General features: G+C 30.0%; 1 protein-coding gene across 1 annotated transcript in view; it reads left to right on the plus strand.

Annotated features, from left to right (window-relative positions):
* Positions 1-22,201, plus strand: part of LOC111635037 (caskin-2-like) — a 105,055-nt gene that overhangs the window by 78,743 nt on the left and 4,111 nt on the right. Inside the window, exons 18-20 of the mRNA XM_023379885.1 lie at positions 2,952-3,160; positions 3,280-4,213; positions 20,087-20,153. Of these exons, the coding sequence (XP_023235653.1) occupies positions 2,952-3,160; positions 3,280-4,213; positions 20,087-20,153 (1,210 nt within the window). The remainder of the gene's footprint in view (positions 1-2,951; positions 3,161-3,279; positions 4,214-20,086; positions 20,154-22,201) is intronic.

Consider the following 22,201-nt stretch of genomic DNA (forward strand, 5'->3'; position numbering starts at 1 on the left):
AAACACAATAAAATCACATACATTATAGACATAGCCATTCCAAACACTCACAATGTACAAAACACATGCACTGAAAAAATTAGCAAGTACACAGAACTTGCCCAGGAAATAAGGCATCTGTGGAGGATGGAAAGGGTGCTTATTGTACCTGTTGTTCTCTCCTGTACAGGTGTGATACCACACACACTACACGAAAGTCTGGGAACATTAAAATTGAATATGAACCCATACATCACACTACAGAAGGCCAGTATATTGAATACATGCCATATTGTCAGGAAATTCCTGAATACAGACACTGACACACTTATTTAATTTTAGTTTTTGGTTGCTATGCCTTGACTCAGGTCCGGCATAGTACACAGCCACCGGTGTGAACCGAGTATAACTTACTAAACTCAACATAATAATAATAATAACAACAAAAACAACAACAGAAGACATTTCTATTATAAAATGTATTAATTTGAGTGAAAAAGAGAGAAACATAAAATTGAAAAGCATTTGAACTTTATTTTCATTATTATATATTTGATATTTTATAGGGAGTTTTATTTTAAATTTCTTTATATGACATTTTATTTATAAAATTTATTTTTGATGTTTTAAGAAATGCTTACAACAAAAAATACACTTTAAAATGTTTATGTTGTCAAATTGGTTAGTAATAATTGTATATAAATTACTGTTGCATTTATTTTGCTATTTTTAATGTTATATTTTATATCTTTAGTACATTTTAGCTGAGAATAGTAAAATATTATGTATTTTTATAGAATTCTATATAATTTTGAAATAAACTATTAAATTCCATACACGTGAGAAATGATTGTTTTCAAGAAAAAAAAATTGAAGTTTGAACCTATTTTATATTTTTTAAAAACTTAAATTCATCTGTTAGTACAGTGTAATCAAATAATTATTTATTTGAAATTCAAAGAGAATTTTTTCATCATAATTTTTATATGATGATATGCAGACCATTTGATAGTGTAAAATCAAGTAGCAGTAAGTATTTAATAAAAATTATTTTTAATTGAGGCAGTGTTAGCAAAACCTCTTCTATGTAGCTTATAAAATTCTATTTGATCTCAAAATTTTATTGTTCGACTTTTATTAAACTTAGCCATTTTCCATTAATTGCAATGATGAATCCAAAAATTTAATAAAAAATTAGGGTCTATGACTTTGTTTTCAATACACAGTGGAGTCAATGTGACATTGTCCATGCTCCCTGACATGACTGAGCGCATGTAATGGAATTTGGGGATCAAAAATAAAAACAGCATTGTGTGCACTTAATGGAAAATAGGTGTAAAGACTAACAAAACACAGAAACAAAGCAATTGACATTGATTGCTTTGTTCTTGTGTTTTGTTCTCTCCATGTTGAACCACTTTGTTCTTGGATAACCTTTCCATGTTGGTAAGTGAAAAGTTTCTCTGTCCATAACTGTCAAGTGCAAGGATTGCCTCTTCTGTACCTAACCAGTGTAAGGATTGCTTCTTTCTTTTCAGCTTGCCTCAATTTTATTGCAATATGACAGTCACATGATGTCCTAGCAAATTTTATAAAAATTTTAAAAGGAAATAGAAGAGAACGGTTATAAATTTCTTTAGAAACATTGTTTTTATAATATCATATAATCAGATTAATAAGTATAGTAGACACAGGTATAATACAACAGTATTATGTAAGCAGAGAAGTTGTGAATTTATTGACATTTTTATTATTGTGTTGATTATTATTACAAATTTTATTATATTTTTTTTTGGTCAAATTTTGTGTTCAGTAATGGAAATTTAACACATATATTAATTAACACATTTTATATTTATTTTCTTCTTAATTTTAAATAAAGACCTTTGTGTTTATTTAAAATTATGATATATTTTCATTTGCATAATTTAAATAATTGTATAAATCAGAATATTATGTGGAGAAAATAGGATTGATTATATTTCTAATATTAATTAACAGTTCATATGCAAAATATAGATGAAAGAAATTTTTGAAATAATTGACATTTAATGATAGTGACTGAAAGACTCATTAAATCATCTCAAATATTGCAAATTCTTTGAATTTATTTGTAATGTAAAATATATAGAAATTTCTTATTTTTCTTTAAATGTTTCAAATAAATGAAAATGCAATACAATGTGTAATAATTTAAAAAATTTTAATTTTAATTTTAAAATTTAAATATTCTTTTATGGCAATGAGAAAAATGTTTGTTTCAACAATTTGTTTAATGTGATTATTTTTTTCAATGCATTTTGTATTTGCTCTATAAATTTCCAAAGAAACATCATTAGTATTAGTGCAAAAGTTTGAAGTAATTGAATGAAGGAAGCTTTAAGTATCATTAATATAAAACTGGTTGACTATTTTTCTTGTTTTATTTTTTGAAAATTATATGCAAAGCAATGGTGATGTGAATTGCATGTGCTTATAACATGAGATTTCATGGGAGTTTTTGTTGAATTATCAAATACAGTGTAAAAAACAGTTCTGCATTTATCTCAATAATTATACTAAATTTAAAATAGAAATAAATTTTACTCCTTCACATGTATATAAATTTTAAAAGTGTATTTGAAAATTTGTCTGTTTGAATATTCAGATATATTTTATTAAAATGGTACATTGAGCTTTTAATTCCAATATTGCTTTTGGAGTTAGAGCATTTTCATAATTAAAGCTCAATAACTAAAGGTTAAAACTATTTATTATAATGTTAGCATTGTTTAATTATTATTTTAATCTTGCATGAAATTTGAAAAATCTATACTTTCTTATTTGTACTGAATTATTTTTGATAATTTATTTTTAAAAATCAATAGAAATTATAAAATATGCTTAATAAGCAATTATATTAATATGAAGTGTTTATTAGATAAATTTATACAATGCATTATTAATAAAATTATTAAAATGTATTTTTTCAGTGAATCAATGCCCTCTTCCAAATTTCCACTTTCAAGGCCAAGAAGTTGCCATAACCACCTTGCGTGCCAAAAGTTCTCCTTCCATAGAAACTGGTAGTATTCCTGAAATGAAAACATTTCAACAATCCCCTCCAAAAGAAGATTGTTTTGCCAAATATATGACTGGTGAACTGCCATCTCCTTTGTGTACACATGTGATAAATCAACAAGTAAATAAAGTTTATTTTTATTTTAAATAATTTAAAAAAAAATCAAAATAAATACTTAAATTATTAAAAATCTACTTATGATATAACAATGTTTTTAATATGTTTGTGATCTGTTTTAGGTCCAGTCATCCGGTCGTGGCCGTTCACTTGAAAGTTTAGATATGGATGATTCCATTTCTACAGTTATGGCTCATCCCTATTCAAATAATACAGACAGTTGGTATGATACAATTAATTCTTGGAGGCAGTGTGGTTACGATACTGATAGCGAATTTGGCATGCATTCTACTGGCAATTACCAATTGTATGAAACTGATGGTACTGCATCTCTGCATCGGCCCAGAGGATTAGTGAAACCTAGACCTGTCGCAAAAATTATTGCAAAATCTCGCTCTGTTGACGTGGAAGTGGAATCTCCACCAGAAATATTTACAGAAACAGAGAGTTTTAAATCTATTAATTCTGATAACAGTTGGTTGACAGGTTCTCCTCAACATACATCTCTAGTATCGTCTGTTATTAATAATTCGGTTGATCCATACGGATCTTTAAGAGGAAAGAAAATTCCACCACCACCCCCTCCCAAACGAACAAATTCAATTAAAAGTAATGATGATTCTTGTTTAGAAAGAAGCTTAGAAGAAATGAAAGATGAAGCTTTTGCCACTTGTGTTAAAGGATTGGCTTCACATTTTAGCATGACAACTAATGATTTTTCACCTCCATCGGGTGACAGAGATAGACCTTCATCACCGATTGATTCCGAAGATTTTCCTCCTCCACCATCACCTCTTCCTTCTATCATTTCAGAATTGGCTGCAAATGATGATCGCATTGGTGCCAAAGATGATGTGCAATTGCGGGAACTCCATGCCAACTTCCGCCAACGTAGAAAAGACTCTGCTGACTCAAATATTTCCACTTCAAGTACGGAATCTAATTCATTACCTTTTGCCAATGAGAATGTTGGTACTATAAAGCAAAGAGCAGCTAAAGCCCATCCTGCACTGATGATGGAAGAAGCAGTATCTACTGCAGCTTTGCATGTTCAAGGTAAAATTATTAAACTTCCTTTTATTCATTAGAAATTTCAGTATAAATTAAATAAATTTATATTCAAGTAATTTTATTTATTTTGCTGACATAAAATCCATACATATGTAATATTAATTATTAACAATATATTATTATTACGTTATTTGAGATTTCATAATGTTTAGAATAATAATGTTATTATTCTAATTAGGCTCTGTTATGAAATCTCAGAAGCGCTATTTTGTTTTGCAATGGCAAAACCTGACAGTAGCCATAGAATTAATCAGAAATGTTAATTTTTTCAATGAATTTCTGCTGGCTAAAGATATGTCTTAAAAAATACAAAACTAATTTGGAATAACTTTTTGAAAAGCAACAGTAACAAAATTATTATACAGCATAAAATTTTTAAAAGTGATTAGTAATAGCTAATAGGAAAATTATTTTGCTTGTAAGGCATTTAAGATTATTAAGAATGTCAAATTATTGGTTAAATTTACAAGCTTGGAAAAATAATTACTAACTGATAGCAAATTAAATGCTAACTGACATAAGCATTATATTATAAGCATATAAATTTACCAATAATTTGATATTTTTCAAAATAATTCTACAAATTCGAACTGGATAAACATAATGAAAAGTTAAATCTCCACCAACCTCGAAATTAGTCATGCAGTCGTAAAAATTATCACCTTTCTAACATTTTTGACCTACTCCAAAGGTCTTCATCAGGAAATTAGAACATATTGGAATGTTTGTTGAATCTTTGAACAGGAAAATTTAATTTTATATTGAATACAATTTAAATCAGCTGTCATGATATTACCCTTTCTTCTTTGATGTTGATATTGATTTTTTTTTTATCTTGATGTTTTTAACATGGAGGATTGTTGAGAAAGTGGGGAACATATTATAATGAAAGATTGAAGTCCTTGAAATTTTCAAGGCAAACAGAGCAGGAAATTGTCCTTTCTTCTTTGTTATTAATGCAATCTGAAAAGCATGGCAGGCATGCTTTGACAATATCTTCTGAACTGCCTAGCCATACATTATGAAGTATTTGCATGACAGCCAATTTTAAATTGTATTCAATACAAAATTAAATTTTCTTGTTCAAAGATTCAACAAACATTCCGTTATGTTCTAATTTCCTGATGAAGACCTTTGGAGTAGATCGAAAACATTAGAAAGATGATAATTTTCTGTTGGACTAATTTCAAGTTGGTGGAGATTTTACTTACGATATTTTTTGTATCATTCATCTCAGTTATGATTGATCTTTTAAATACAGTGCAATTTCACTAATCTGAACTAATTAATTTACAGAGTTGTTTAGATTAATGAAGAGTTCAGTTTAGTGGTGTTATATATGAAGAAAAGGAGTGAGAATGATCACACACACACACACACACACACACACACACAGTATATCTGTGATTTCTTTGATTTTGGTTGGAACATTTAATGACAGAACCAAATAGTAGGTATTAACTGGGTGTTTACAGGTTCAGATTAGAATGAGAGCATTAAGCATTATGAATAGTTCATTAAATAAACTTTTAGCCTAAATACAAAAGCCAGACAGGTTTCATTGCATTAAATTGTTTTTTTTTAAATTAATTAATTAATTAATAGAATCTTTAAAACAAATTTATTTTTATACTCTTTTTTTAATCACAAATGAACAGTAATCATTTATTGGAAAATAAATCAGCAGTGTATAGCTTGTTCTATGACATGATAATCTTATTCTCATATTCTCTCTTATCTATTCAGTTGGTTTAAAATTTTTAAATAGCTAATTTTATTTGTCACAAGACTGGCAAAGATTAAGAAAAAAAAAAAAATTATTTCAAAAGATAATTAAATATTTATCATCATAATTTATATTTTAATTAACATTCAACAAGAGAAATCTATTTAGCTTAGGATAATAATTCAAATCAAAGAAAGTTTCTAAGTAATTAATGTGTGTATAAATAATTTTATTCATTAATTTGTTGATTCTAGTGAAACTTGTTTATAAATATGTGAGTTGACAAATATTTACAGAGTTGCATTTAAGATTCTGTTCAAATAAGTAATTGAATTTATTTTCTAGTCTTTCCTCACCATTAAAAAGATTACTTATTGAACAGTCTAGCTAAAACTTAAATACTTGATTATATTTCTGTCTATAAATATGCATCTCAAAAAAAAGACTGATAATTAGACTTGAATATATTTTTGTTCTAATCCATGTATTTTTTGCTATATTAACTTAAAATTTGTTTTATTTACTATATTTTCTCTTAGCTTCTGCTTGAAAACAATTAGGTAGAAAACTTATATTCAATAATTCATTGAATAAATTTGTATTAAATATTAGCAACAGCTATATGTATATTAGTATATATTTTGCTAAAATTGATTAACAATTGTTTAAAAAAATAGAGATTTGAATATTTTTTGTTTCAGTTATTTTTATCATAATTTTTGCCACACAAATTGTGCCTTTGATATATCATATGATTTATTAAGCTGTTAATCAATTTTAGGATAATTTATTTATTTAATATACTCACTGACAAAGCTATACACCAGGAAAGAAGCATTGGAATAAAATGAAACTTAATTTCTTACCATCATTTTCATACTAATAATTACAATATTGTAACAAAGAACAGTTTCTTGTGGAACAACAGTGCAGTGTAAATAAATCTTTAATGTCTTTTAAAATCTCCTCTTACCTGGGTACATGTACTAATATGGTGAGGAATGAGTCATACAGGCACTGTATATGATCCTATGATGGATTTGCCTACAAATGTTGCAACTACTACTACAGATTCTTCACATTCATTGAATGCTAAAGTTTGTATTGTTGGATAAGATAGAAATATTGTCCAACAATACCAACTTCTCAATGAATGACATATCTGGAGACCAGACAGGCTGAAGAAATGTGACAAAATGATAGCTGGGGCTTTCCAGGAATGTCTCTATGTATAACCAAGTATTATCTTGCTGAAAATGGCTGTTTGCAGCCCTATGAAAAGTAACATGTTAGGGTGAAGACTCCCTGAAATGTAAATTGTGCTGTCAATGTTCCTTGTATCACTAAAAGAGGATGACCAATTGTTATACAAGATGGGTCCCCAGACCAGCATACTAGCAAGTGAGACAGTGTACCACTCAACAATAAAAGTGAGATTGAACTATTTCCCAGTGATTCTCCACATTCTAGAAATGGATGACTATGTTAGTGTTAAACAGAATTGGAATTTGTCACTAAAGACTGTTGTCTTTACAGTTGCATTATATGATTTACGCAAATGCATTTTCATTTCATGTATAATATTTAAAGATATTAATTTCAATCAGTTTGATTAATTTTCAGTTTTTATAAAATAATAATTTTATCTGAAATGTGTATAATATTGAGGATAAGAAAACATGGTTCTTGACCTGTTTTTATATAATTTATCTGATACATGCTTTAATTTTTATAATCTGTTTTTCAAGTATTGTTCAGAACATTTTAAAATGAAAATTAACATATTGATGTATTTTAATAATAATAATAATAATAATAAGCTACACAAAAGCCTGGGAACAGCTACACAAAAGCCTGGGAACATTACAATTGAGTAGAAATACATACATCACACTACAGAAGGCCACTATATTGAATACATGCCATATTGTTAGGAAATTCCTTAATACTGACACTGACACTGACACACACATTTAATTTTAGTTTTGTTTTGGTTGCTATGCCTTGACTCTGGTCCGGCATAGTACACAGCCACCGGTGTNCTAGCCAAATCATAGGTAAATCTCTCAGAGGCAACCTGTAAAACATCAGCCAACAATCGAACTCGCCTGCCTTCCAACCTATAAGCATGTAGAAATGGCAAAAGCTTTCTCCGTCTCAATCTTGAGCGCCAGCATAAATCATCAAAAATTTGTATATTTTTTAATGCCTCGTTACCTTTTTTCTTTCCAAGATTAGCAAAAATCAATTTCTTGTCTGCAAATGATTGCAACTCCACCAATACCGTATCTGATCGATTAAATTTCACTACCTTAACCATTGGAATAGGTCTTGATTCACCTGTCAATGTATAAAATAGGTTTTGCACCTTCCTATTCAAATCAGAATCATCATCAGTCAAACCTTTAATTAAGATATTTTTCTTTCTCATTTCATTCGATACCTTGTCCAAAGAATGTAAAATCAAACTGTTTTCCCGTTGCAAATCGTCTTTTAATTTAGAAAACTCTCCTAGTTTGACTTCTAACTGAGTTAAACGCCGGTCATGATCATTATGTAAATTAGCCAACCAATCTATCTTCGTAACAACCTCATTTAACGTCGAAAAAAGCTTATCAAATCGGTCTTCCAAATATGAAATAACCTCCCTAGGAATAGACTTACTTGACTCTAACCTTGAAGGGAAGAAATCTTCCAATCTCGCCGTTTTCAATGAAGGTTCACTCGGAGATCGATGTCGTTTTGCTGTGGATGCCGATGATTGAATCTGAGATTGTGGCGGAGTACGATCAACAGGGCCGGGATTTAATTCTATCCCGCCTAAAAATAACAACAACTCAAACACCTTAATCCAAAACTCGATATTTTCCATAATTTAGGCTTAAAAGAAGCACACAAAAAAGTTCACCAACACGCTCAACAGCAAGCAGCGCCCCCCGATGTATTTTAAGAATTTATATTTCCATTTTATGCACAAGTTTCTGAATGAAAGTCAAAAACATTCAGCAACTGGAGAAATACATGAACAACACAACATCAAAACTTATTTAATAGCTTTCTTGAGATATATAAATCAGTAGTCACCAACCAGTGATGTGTGGATCACTGATGATTCATGATGAAATTTTGATAGTCTGTTGAGAAATTTGGACATTGATCAACTCAAGGTTATGCAAAGTATTACAAAAGAAATGCAAAATGCTTGGTTACTTTTCCTCAGTTCATTGGGGTTTTTTTAATTGAAACTAAAACTAAACATGAAATGACAGTTATCAAAAAATAATAATGTTGAGTATGATTATTGTCCTTCATGGAAAAGAGCCAGGAATCCATAAACTTATTTCAAACAGGCAGCAAAAAATTTCACACTAATTTATTAATATGAAATTCACTTGCTATAATTAAACAAAGTAAAATAAAGTAATAATCATAAAAATTCCATTTTATTCTATAGATATTTGTATTGTTAAAAAAAATTCATGATAGTGATCCATGGGATTCAAAATTGAGTTTAGAGGTCCATGAAATCAAAGGTTGGCGATCACTGATGAAAATGACATACAGTACTTTAATTTAGTTGTAATGGATTATTAGTGTGAAATGGACTATGCATGGACAACTTTTTTATAATAAAGGCTGAGCATTGAATTTGATGTTATGCATAAAGTAATATAATTTAATCCTTCCTTAATGTTTTGCTATATGAAGGAAAATATTTATTGAGAAAATGTGAACACTATGCATATTTAATCTTCAAATTTAACACTTATATTCTTAGGACTTTTGTTTACTGGACACATGAATTTATTGTAAATTACTTAAGACATTAATATATTTAAGGATCTCGATAGTATGCAGGTCACAGGAAAAGTCACGGAGGGCTTCAGGTTATCCATATCTGAATTAGAGACAATGAAGTACTGAAATGTAATTTGATATTGATTAAGCTTTATTATGTATACAAAGATTTTCCTTTCCAAAGAAAATCTTATTAATTTGAAAAAGTAACAAAAACAATTGATACAATTATTATTATTGATATATATTTTTAAACTTTTGAATAAGTATTCATAATAATAATTTTTTTATCTTTATATAAATATTCCATCTTTCAGTTTAAATGTGCTGTATATTAGGAATAATATGAAAATTACTGTTTAAAATACTTGTTTTCCTGAATGTAATTTTATTGTTGTGGCATTCCTAATTGTCTAATGTGAATTTGAAAGCACCAGACAAACAATATAAAAACTGAGGACATGTTATTTTCAACTTTAAGATAATTTTCTAGAGGGAATGTGATGTCATTGTGATGTTTGCAGCCAGCTTAGTATATGATTATATTCTAATAAAAAGATAAAGAAATTAATTATAGTTCATACAGTGCAAACTAAAATGCTACACTTATCTTTTAAATTAATTGATCCATACAGTACTTTAATGTGTTACTGAATAAAGAAAGTTTGTAAAATTTATTATAATTGAATAAGCATGTTTTATTTTAGATAATCTGAAATATAAATTAATTTTAAAATTCAACAAATTTGAAAAATTCTATTGAATTTTACTAGTTATTTCTTTTTTTTTTTTTTTTATCATGCAACTTGTATTAAAATCTTTACAAAAGGAAGTTTTGCATTATTTATTGCCAGTAAAATAACATTTTTATCTAATTATTTGTATATGTAATTATATTTAAGTTATGGGATGCATTATTGAAGCTATTTATCATCATACATATCTGTGTTTTGTAAGATGTAATTATGTCAAACCGACAATGTGCATTATTCATTCTTTGTCTTAAGTCTCTAAAGATATCTTGGCAAACAATTTGATATATTGCCTGGTAAATCTGCTTTGTTGTTTATTTTTGATTTTATTTAATGTTTTCATCTTACTTGGATCTTTAGAAACAGTTTTTCTTATTGTTGTATAAGTAAGTGACTTTTGTCACAGTTGATTTTAACTTCTCACAATTTAATCAGTCTTTGCTTATCAATGGATAAGGTAAATTTAAAAAGACGACAAAGTATCTGTTTTCATACATTTTTAAAGAAATACAGCAAGCAATTAGCAATACTAATTATTCTTACCAGTTTTTCTCTTATTTTAATCCAAATACTTAAAAATGTTATATATTTCCTTCAAAAATATAATCAATCTTTATGCTAATATTCTAATGCATAATGTATATATAGTTTTTCTGTTACAGATATAAGCAATTTATGTAATGAATTGTAAAATCTAAAAAATGCACTAATTTTTTTTTATCAGCATTGATATTAGGGTTTCTCATTTCCTGGTCTTTTGCTTGTCCCGGGATCCCAGGAAATCCCGGGATAGAATTAATTATTTCTAAGGTATACAAAATATCTTGAAATCAAATGATATAATTATTTTCCATTTTTTAAAGTAATTTTAAAGTTCTGTAACCTCCAAAATCATATTAATAATGCAGTGTAAGGTCTATAGGCCTATAATAAAAATTACCTTTAAATAACGTAGAAATTTTCACAAATAGAAAAAAATTAATTAAAGTTTGCTGGAAACTGCATACAACAACAAAAAAAAAAAATGTTTTGAATTGAGTTAAAAATTAAAAAAATGAACTTCTAATTTAGAAGGTAATTTTCGTTTTTTAAATAAAATATAATACAAAATATTGCAAACTTTTATAAGATTTTAAAAAGCAAAGATGGTCAATACTCCGATAACTCACTCTAATTCTTATTTTAGTAATGAAAAGTCTTGCCACCGAGAATGCCCTTTCCGATTCAATTGATGTGATTGGAATAGTGTTTAATGCATTTAAGAGAAGACAGATATTATGTGTTTTTTCACCTGTAGCCTGGAAGATTTCGAGTTCGTTTTCGAGATTGTAGTACTTCTTTCGCTCTCTAGTATTCTTGATTTGTCTACCTTGGCTGCTTTAATAGCGGCATCAAGCTTAGAGCTCGATAATTCGGCAATTCATTTGGCTTTAATAATCAGGTTTATGAAGAAAAACTTCATACTTGCAGACTTTGTACTCGTTTGTATCCTTGCCCAATTTGCACAATCTGGCGTCAGGCATTTATTGAAGCTACTGGGCATGGTTAAAACTCAAGACAGCGTAAGCACAATTATTCCAGATATTACAGGTTCCGACAAGTAAAGAATTTTTATAGTCCTGCCACAAATAAGCTATATATTGATTATTGACCATTTGTGACATGCTATAACGAGCAAAAATTTAAAAAAAACTAATAGGTAGGTTTAAAATTAATAAATACAAATGTATTCTGACAGTGAATGAGTTAATTATGCTTTCTATTTGCAAAATTCCTCAACCTTAACACAAAATAAGAAAAAAAGTGAATTTTTAAGAAATTTGCGGGATTTCCCGGGATAAGAAAAATTTCCCAGGATATTTCCCGGGTTAAAAAAACAACCGGGATCCCGTTTGAGAAACCCTAATTGATATATTTTCAGCTTATAATTTATACTTTATACTACAGAATGGGTGAAAAGTAACTAGGTATTGAGAAATTGTAATTTCTATACTTTTAATGCAAAGACGATGAAAATTATTGACATGTACAGTACTTTATTAAATGGAAATATGGATGCATACTTTAAAATTTAATGTAGGCACTAGCACCATCTACCAATGACATGTTTTCCTCTGATCATGTGTTTTTTTCCAGATGGATTGTGACATAATGCCACCATCTCTGTATAGCAATTGCTGATTTCCACATCTTATAAATAGTATGCAGTAATATGTGCTTGCTCACAGATTGCTGCATACTATAAGGTCAAGCAGTCAGCCATCTTTTTGCCATTGCATATATAGCCTCACTATCAATGCAGGAATTATAAAATTCCATTGATTGATGTACTGTACTATATATACATACACAAATTTTATTATGATTGCATTATTATTACAAAAATTACAGCAAAATTTCACAATGCCTAGTTACTTTCCACTCACCCTGTATAATATCCTTATTTAAATCCTAGATGACAAAAAATATTAATTAATACTCACTCCTTTTAATGAAAAATAATTCTTGAATATTTTTTCATAATTTAAAAAGTCATTGCAAACTGAACAGACAATACATTTTATAAATTTTTTCATAAACAATAAAAAAGTTTAATTACTTTTTCAGATAATTAATTAAAAAGTTATAAAAATTTAGCTAGTGAACACTGTTTGAAATGTTTATTTTCATTTGTTAAAGAGGAAATCATAAACTTAAATATTCAGTTTACACTTCTTTTAGATTTCTAAATTCTATAAACTCAAAAATATTTTCATGTATAAAACTGAATTTGAGAAACTTAAAATAGAACAACAACAAAATGTAAAATAGTTACAGAAAATTTGCAACATGTTCACTTAGTTTGTATGTAGAACATTGAAAGTACAGTCCCTCATTCTAATAGTTTCTATTTTAAATTTCTGGTGTATATTTAAAGATAGTCAACATCCCTAAAATTAAAAAAAAACATCATTATTGTTTTTTTATATAATGAAAATAAGTTAGATTCACCTCATACAGAGTTTAAAATTAGTTTTAAACACACAATTTTAATATAAAAACCAATTTTTTATTCCTTTTAATTATTAATAAACTGTGATCATTTTACTTTCTTTAAACCATGTCGGTGATTATTTTTGTCGTTTTTGAACACTATATAGTTCATACACACAACATAAGGCAATCTTCATTGTAAATTTCAATTTTTCGTTCAAAATTCAATTTTTAGTTGATGTTAGTTTTTAGTTTTAGTGAAAAAAAAAGAAACTATCATCATTTGATTGTAATTCACAGTGTGTATTGAGAAATACAATTTTGTTGCATAAATGGCTCTGTATTCTTCAATAAGAGGTTATGATGCTTTAGAATAATGCAAAATAGTAATAAATTGTATTATCTTAAATAGGTTATTGAAAACTCATTATTTACACTTAAAATATTTTATAAAATTCTTCTAATTTGATAATTATCAAATAGATAAAACTTATATCAACATCTGATTTTATACCTTAGAATAAAGCTTAAATTTACAAAATGTCTTTTTTTAATTTATTAAAAAAAGATAATTACTACTTCATAAGTACAATAATTACAAAATTATCTTCTTGAAATTAGATCTATGACTAAGTACACTACATCAAACAAATCCTTTACCATCCAGCAAATAAATTTAATGTAAAATTCAGCAAACTGTTTTAACTTTACACATCTTAAGAATGCCACTGAATCTTCATGTATATGATTTTATATTTTACATCTTTGTATTTTTGTTCCATTGTTCCAATTATTTAAAAATTTGAAATTGGTTCTGCACATTCAAATTTAGAATATTGTTGACCTGATGCAGATCTTGTGTAAGATCAAAAACGTTTGTTGAATTTTACATTAAAATTATTAACTGGATGTTAAAGGTTTTGTTTGATGTATATTTAGCAGTAATTACATTCAGCCCATCTTATTTCATCTTTGACTTTTAGATGTTTCACTTAACTCTAAAAATAATTTACATTATATTATTATATATAAGTGAAATATAAATAATTTAATTGAAGGACAGTGGAAAAAAGGCATATCCCACAAAACTACAAAAAAGAGTTAATGCACAAATCCAAATTTGTTAGTATCAGTCCATCTTCTAAGAAACTTTTACAGTTCACCTGTATGCCATACAGGTTATACATCCACATTAATAAAGTGCTGCACATTAAAATGCTGGTTATTGAAATACAAATCCTCCTTTTTCTTGAATGTGGGATATGCCAGTTTTCACTCAGCCCCTCGATTCATTCTTAATATCTGTCAGTTGAATCATAGTTTATCCAGCAAAGGAAAATTGGATGTTATTTTCATTAATTAACATCTAGAATAATTCAAATTATTTCAGCACTTGGAAATTATTAAAAATAATTTTTACTTCAATGAAATTAGAAATATTTTAAATACTTTGATTATTTACTTATATTAGTTTCTAATATATTCTCTAGATGTAGAGAATATATTAGAAACTTTGAACTTTCTATGATAGCTATATACAATAATCATTTGAAATAAAATTTTTTACAGATGAAATTACAATTTTCTTTTAATATATTTAATTATTTCTAGAAATTATGTAAGGAATATATTGATTTGAATCAGATCTAAATATAATGTAATTTGTTCATTTTATTTTATGAGATTAAACTAGATATTCAATGTGTAGAGTGAATTATAAGAAAAAATTTTTTCTTAAAGAATTGACATTTCAATTATTATCTAGAAATTTTCTTAATTGAAATGATAATAATAAAATTAACATGTGAAGTATTTTAATATTTACATGCAAAGTAATCAGTCATATAAAACATGATTTCACAAAATATTAAGTTTATAAAATTGCTGTGATTTTACATGAATCACACATTTGTATTAAAACATTAAACAAAAATTTTTACATGCTTATTACGATTTCTAATACACCATCAAACTCTTTTCTAGTCTTCTTTGAAAATACTTTATAAACTCATAAATAATATATAAAATCTTGTTTTTATTTCAAATAATTAGAATGAATTTTTGATAAATACAAAATCAACGTACCACGAACCTGTTTCCGGTGTGCTTCTCTGTAAAACAAAGTGTTACAAACGTTTTCGAACTTGTAAGTTCTTCTTCAGGTAACATCTAAGCGAATGCCATTCAAATTTAAATTCAACAAAAAAGAACATCATTAAGAACTGTATCGCACGTATCGATGGCGTCATTGACGCATGCGCCCTTTTGCTGTTGTAAATTATCGCAAGTTCTTGTCTACCAGCACCTGCCATGCCGTTGACAGCCGTCATGCCATGACGTTAATTTCGTCTTTGTTGTTAATACAATTGTCGTCTTTTAGTGTAGCCATACATATGTGCAGGGCTTCTAGCCATCTAAGGTGGTGTGCGTATTTAGTGGTGTGGATTACCCTGGCCTGGCTGAATAAAGGCTCTATTTCCGTACCCGAGGCATAGACGGCCAGAGCGGTGGTTTGCCTTGCATGCATAATATCAGCCACGTGTTCTTTTATTCTCACCTCTAATGAGCGCTTAGTGGATCCTACGTAGATCAGGCTTCTGTTCCATCTATGGTCTATAATTGGGATGGTATATACCCCTGGGAGTCCTTCTTTGTTGGGAGTATCTTTCCTGTTCCGTAAAATATCAAAAATTGTCACGCATCTTCTACACACGATGCAAACATTCTTTTCCTTCTCTATTGTGTTGTAAAGTGATTTCAGGTACGGATTGTATGTAACCGGGATCATACTAGATGGAACTTCATTGGGTGCCTGGTTAAGTGCTACTTCTCGTCCGCGCCATTTGCGGATTAATTTACGTACGATCTTGGGATAACCATGTTCGTTGGCTATTTGTTCAATACGCCTTAGTTCGGCATATAGGGATATCCGATCAGACGAGTGTGAGTAAGCCCTCTTAATTAAGGCATTGAAGGCTGCCATTTTATAGTGAGGTGGATCGCACGATCCTATTGGAATGTATAGATGTTCAGCCCCTGGTTTTCTGTATACTTCCGTGCGGGCTACTGTTTGTTCGAACTTGATGTTGATGTCGAGGAAATGCGCTTCAGATGCATGAGCTTGATCTAACTCTAAGGTCAGGCCGTACGGATTATCATTGAACAAATCCACGAACTTTGAAACATCAGGCTTTAGCCTCCATAGGATGAGAATATCATCTACGTATCTTTTATATAGTAAGATGTTAGGTGCGTATTGAGGGATGACCTTATCTTCTACTTGTCTGACCACTATCTCGCATAGGTCCCCTGCGATGGGGCTACCCATCGGGACGCCCCTTCCTTGGCCATACGTGATCCCATTGAATTGGAAGGAGGAGTTATAACATATAAGATGCGCCAATTCTAGTATCTGTTGGTGTAAGTTGTTATCATTAACGATGTTGAAAAGGAGGTCTCTGATGGCGCAAAATACTGCCGGGAGCTTAATAGACGGGTAGAGGGATTTAAAGTCCAAGACTGTTATGAAGGTAGGAGGCGCTGATAATTCCTTGAGGAGTGATATTAGGTCTGAAGGGTGTGTCAGAGCATAAGGATATCCTTCCAGCTTAGGCGAGAGTAACTTATGCATTAATTTCTCTAGTTGAATGGTTGGTGCCCTGGCCTTATCAATGATTGGTCTTAGCTGTTGTCCGGGTTTGTGGACTTTAGCAAAGGCGAATATTCTGGGCGTATCCGGGGAGTCTATCATGATATTCCTAAATTCCAGGCGTTTGGCTAGCTTCGTATTGGAAAAGCGTTTAACTCTCGCCTGCAAGCCGTCAATGACGTTATTACTGGCAATGGTGCATTGTGTGGTGGCTATATGCTCCTCTAGTAGTCGATTATATGTATCCCGTTTCATGAGAACGATGGATTGGCTTTTGTCCGCTCTGACCAATGTGACTTTATTACGATGCATCCATCTTCTTGTGCGTCCCAAATTAGCTATCACTTGTTTCATATCTTGTGGCTGGAAGGAATTTTTAAGTTTGTGCGTGGCCTTCCATCTGTAGTATTCCTTTACTTTATCCGGTAGGCCTGTTATTAGAGATTCCAATTCCGGGATAGGATTTAAATCTTCTGTGGACAGGTAGGGTGCAAACTTCGGTCCTAAGCTCAGCACTTTCTCAACGAAATTCGGTATCTTCAAGTCATCCCACACGAGGTACGAGAATGATGGTTGTGGGTTAATATGGGAAATTTGCTTCCGTCTGATCCATTTCAGTTTCTGTTGATAGCGCTTCTTCAAGGTGTTCGTTAGTCTTTCTTGTATAGCTATAAGACGAGCATTCTCTTGCGTCAAGAAGTCAGGGCTTTGACCAAAAATTGCGTTTTCTATCTTGATCAGTTTTGCGATATTGGTGTAAATTTGTTTCCTTGTTGCACGGATTGCACAATTCAAGCACATATTTTGCACTTTAGCAAGTAATGGTTCGCTACCTGGCGGAAGTCGAATTCGAAAGAACGACATAGGTAGTATTTCCTCTTTCTTGCATTCCCTCAGAAAGTCGTATCTAGCTCTTGCCTTAGTTAGGCATACAAGCGTTCGGTGGTAATTATTAGCCGGCATCGCTAATTAATCCAATCGGCAAAATTTACTACACCGGGTTATAGTAAATACAAAATCAACGTACCACGAACCTGTTTCCGGTATGCTTCTCTGTAAAACAAAGTGTTACAGAGAATTTGAATGGCATTCGCTTAGATGTTACCTGAAGAAGAACTTACAAGTTCGAAAACGTTTGTAACACTTTGTTTTACAGAGAAGCACACCGGAAACAGGTTCGTGGTACGTTGATTTTGTATTTACTATAACCCGGTGTAGTAAATTTTGCCGATTGAGTTTTTGATAGATTTATTATAGTTACATTGAATCCAATCATTTTCAGTTCAATTAAATTCTGTATTGAAACAAATTATGAAAAAATTTGTGACATTTGATCTTTCTTTATATGTTAATGTTAATTATATCATAAAAATATATTGTGATATATCAGATTTTATATTGTTTTCTAAAGTTATACTTTATTTTCTTGTTTCCAAAAATATAAATACTTGATAACTTTTTGATGTAAAAACATTTATCATTATAGTATTTATTGAACATAACAGAAAAACATTATACAAAGGCAACATCAAAATGTTTTGTATAAACTAAAAAAATATAAATGGCAGGATATGACTTGAAATAATAATTGTTTATTGTATCTGAATGTTCTTTACAGCTTATAAAACTGGGAATGGGAAAAATAAAACCTTTAGTAGGTGTCCTGGCATCTGACAAAACTTTCAGTACATGCAGTTATTTCATATTAAGTTGCATTGTCTGAACTTAATAATTTTTTGCAGTTCTTTTGGACATCATATCAACATATTGTTTGGTAATGGTAGGAGGGATTTTGTCCCATTTCTGCCTCAAATATTCCTTAAGGGACTCTGTCATTGCTAAACACTATTTCTGAAGTTGGTGCTTCAAATAACACCAGATATTATTGATGGTACAAAGATCAGAACCCTCTAGCAGCCTATAAGAGTAATTTAATCCATTGGCCTGGAACCATTGGGTCATCAGCTTCACCATGTGGGACTTGACTAACATTGTCTTGTTGAAATTGCTATTGACAATTACCAAACTGTTTTCATTGTGATGGTTGCAAATGTTCCAAAATTTTAATGTGCCTTGGATCTGTGATGATGATTTTTATAGAAATATAAGCTGCCTATTCTAGATGATAACACAATCCCACATACTAACAGAAGATGGTTTTTGAGTTGCAGATGAAGCACTTCAGATTGTTTGTCTTGTCTTTTATGCAATGATTCTGGGACCAGTTTTCCCCCAAAGAAAGTTTAAATGTGGATTCATTGCTCCATAATATACCCACTCAATTACAAATGGTCCACTTTTCATCTGATGAAGTCATTAGATTAGGCTGCATTAGGAATGGCATTTTTTTCAATCAGAAAACTATACTTTAATCTTTGGACACATCTTTGCATTGTGTGTAGAAAGAGGACTATTTAGGTGTTCTTTGTCTCAATACTGTTTTATGGAATATCCAGCTTTTTTTTTGTTTTTTGGAAGCAATATTTATTCAGTTTAAAACCATTCATTAAGGTTAAAAGTTATTTTGATTATTATGTATTGTCTAATGTAGAGATTAGTGCATAACATTTATATTTCTCATTCATGAAAAATACAAAACTGAAAAAAGCAATTATGTAACAAATAAATGAAATGAAGCAACCATGTAACAAAATAAAACATGGTTGCTTTTAATTAATGAAAATGTATATTTCTAAAGTGTGTACATTTGCCTGTACATTGCCAACTCTACGTGAATATCTAATATTATATTATAAAATTCACTCATCAAAATATAAATGTATTAAAGCATAGTGTGTTTATTGATTTATCAAAATTCTAAAGCATCTGAAGTATTTAAATTTTATTACTCATACTTAAGATGACATAAATTTAAAGAAAGTTAATTTTAATTCTGATATATATAAAAAGAAAATGTTATTAAATGATCATTCAGTAATTTTTTTCTATTGTAATTTTAGGAAATTCAACAGGAAAGATGCTAGGTAAAGGGCAAGATGGCTATAGTGCTGAAAAAGATATGAAACAGTAAGTGAATTTTCAAATGATACAAATTAAAAATAAGATACATGACATGATTATTTTATGGAATTTTTATATGAAACTTCAACTTGAAAGATTTTTACTTTAATAAAATAATTGATTTTTGAAAGTATACATATATCAGATTTCAATGGTCATCCTTGGGTTTACATTATATATGAACAGGGATCTAGAAATTTAAACAGAGATAGAATACAATGTCATTGGACAAGAACAAGAGCATCAAGGATGATATGTGTGTGTGTGTGTGTGTGTGTGTGTTGTATGACAAATTCAAATTACTATCTTCCTGTAAGATTTGGCCAGTATAACGATATTTGTACAAAATATTATAGTTCTTTTCAAACTTGATACAAATATCAAAATAAACACCTCAGATAACCAAAAAATCCTGCAAACAAAAATATTTATTAATTAATGAACATTTTTTATCATTTTCAATGGTCGTCCTCAGGACATCGCAGATTACATTACAGATTCTAGTTTACATTATATTCAAACATAGAAATAAACTAGAGGATAATCATCAAAAATGGTCAAAAATATTCATTAATTAATAAATTATTTTGTTTGCTGGATTTTTGAAATTTATGCACCAATTACCTTATAAGCAAAATTGTGGTGATATTCTTAAATTTTCCAGAGAAACTCCTGATATTTACTATAGAACAGTGATAACTATCACTCTAACTTTAGGTAAACAGTCATTTAAGTACCAGCAGTCAATCAGTCATAAATTCCCTCAACTTTATGAATTTACCCTAAACTTCAAACAGGCAACTAAAAGCTAAGTTGAGAGTTACACTGTATATAGTGTAATATACACAGAGATTGTAATAGTCAGAAAACTTGCACATATACAGTATAATATTTTTTAAGTGATATGAATCAAGTTTATAAAAAGAAATTGTATAGGTATATGGAAGTTGCTTGTGGCTCACAAGCCACAGTTTAGAAAATCTTGGAACAAATTACAAATAAAACTCACGTTCAAGCATTCAATGTTCGTGAAGAGTTACTCAGTCCAGTGGTGGCCCTAGCCAGGTTTTCAGGTGGTGCGAGATCTCATTATGGCGCTCCCCCTGTAGAGACTAAACTGATAACGTACATTTTTCACATTATTAGTATAGTAATACTATGGACGAGAAACGATAATGACAGTAAATGGAAAATTAACTTGACCCTTGTTAATTCAGACATATCACAAGCTGTTGATGTTTGTTTCCCTTCCCACTATGTAATCGATGTAATCTCTTAATTTTAGGTTTTTTTTTTTACTCTTTTCACCCTGTGGGCACTAAGAGGGCCTCTTATAGCAAGCCCATTATGGGTTCGACCAGGCTCACAATGGGGGTGGTGACCGGGTGATGAGAGACGGGGCCCGACATATCCAAACGGACCATCCTCCGAAAAATTCCTGGGGATTCCTTGACCTGTCTGGATTCGATCCTGGGTCCCCCAGAGCGGCAGGCTGCCACCTTGACCGCTCGGCCATCTGGCCTCTTAATTTTAGGTTATGGAGATATAGCACACGTTTCAGGATTTTGTTTTTTATTCTCACAACCCAGCTCACTCTTGTGTAAAATCTATAGCATAGTACTAGTATGGATGAGGAACAATAACAGTGAAAAAAACAATATTCTTTCACAAGGCAATATTTATAACAATATTTATTTAAACTGCTATGGCACAGACAACACTCACATCACGCAAAAGACAAATTTACATTGTAAATGAATTTAAAATTGAAACAAATTAAGAAAATAAATAAAACATATATTGGTGGGTAGGGTTAAGTAGTAATAAGGTGATCGAGTTTTATTTTTTTCGCAGACGATCTATCATTGCATTTTCAGCGCCTTCACTATGACAACGCCCAGTGCGGTTGCACCATTCGCACCACCTAGGACTGCCCCTGACTCAGTCCAAATTATTCACAAACATGTGGGGGATTAGTGTACTGTACATGATATTTTTTCCATTGAATAAACATACAGATATAAGCTCTGAACAGAAGCATGGAAGTGATTATT

This window comes from Centruroides sculpturatus, unplaced genomic scaffold (genome assembly GCF_000671375.1).
Source record: "Centruroides sculpturatus isolate CEXI.00-Female unplaced genomic scaffold, Cexi_2.0 scaffold698, whole genome shotgun sequence".
Classification (NCBI taxonomy): Eukaryota; Metazoa; Arthropoda; class Arachnida; order Scorpiones; family Buthidae; genus Centruroides; species Centruroides sculpturatus.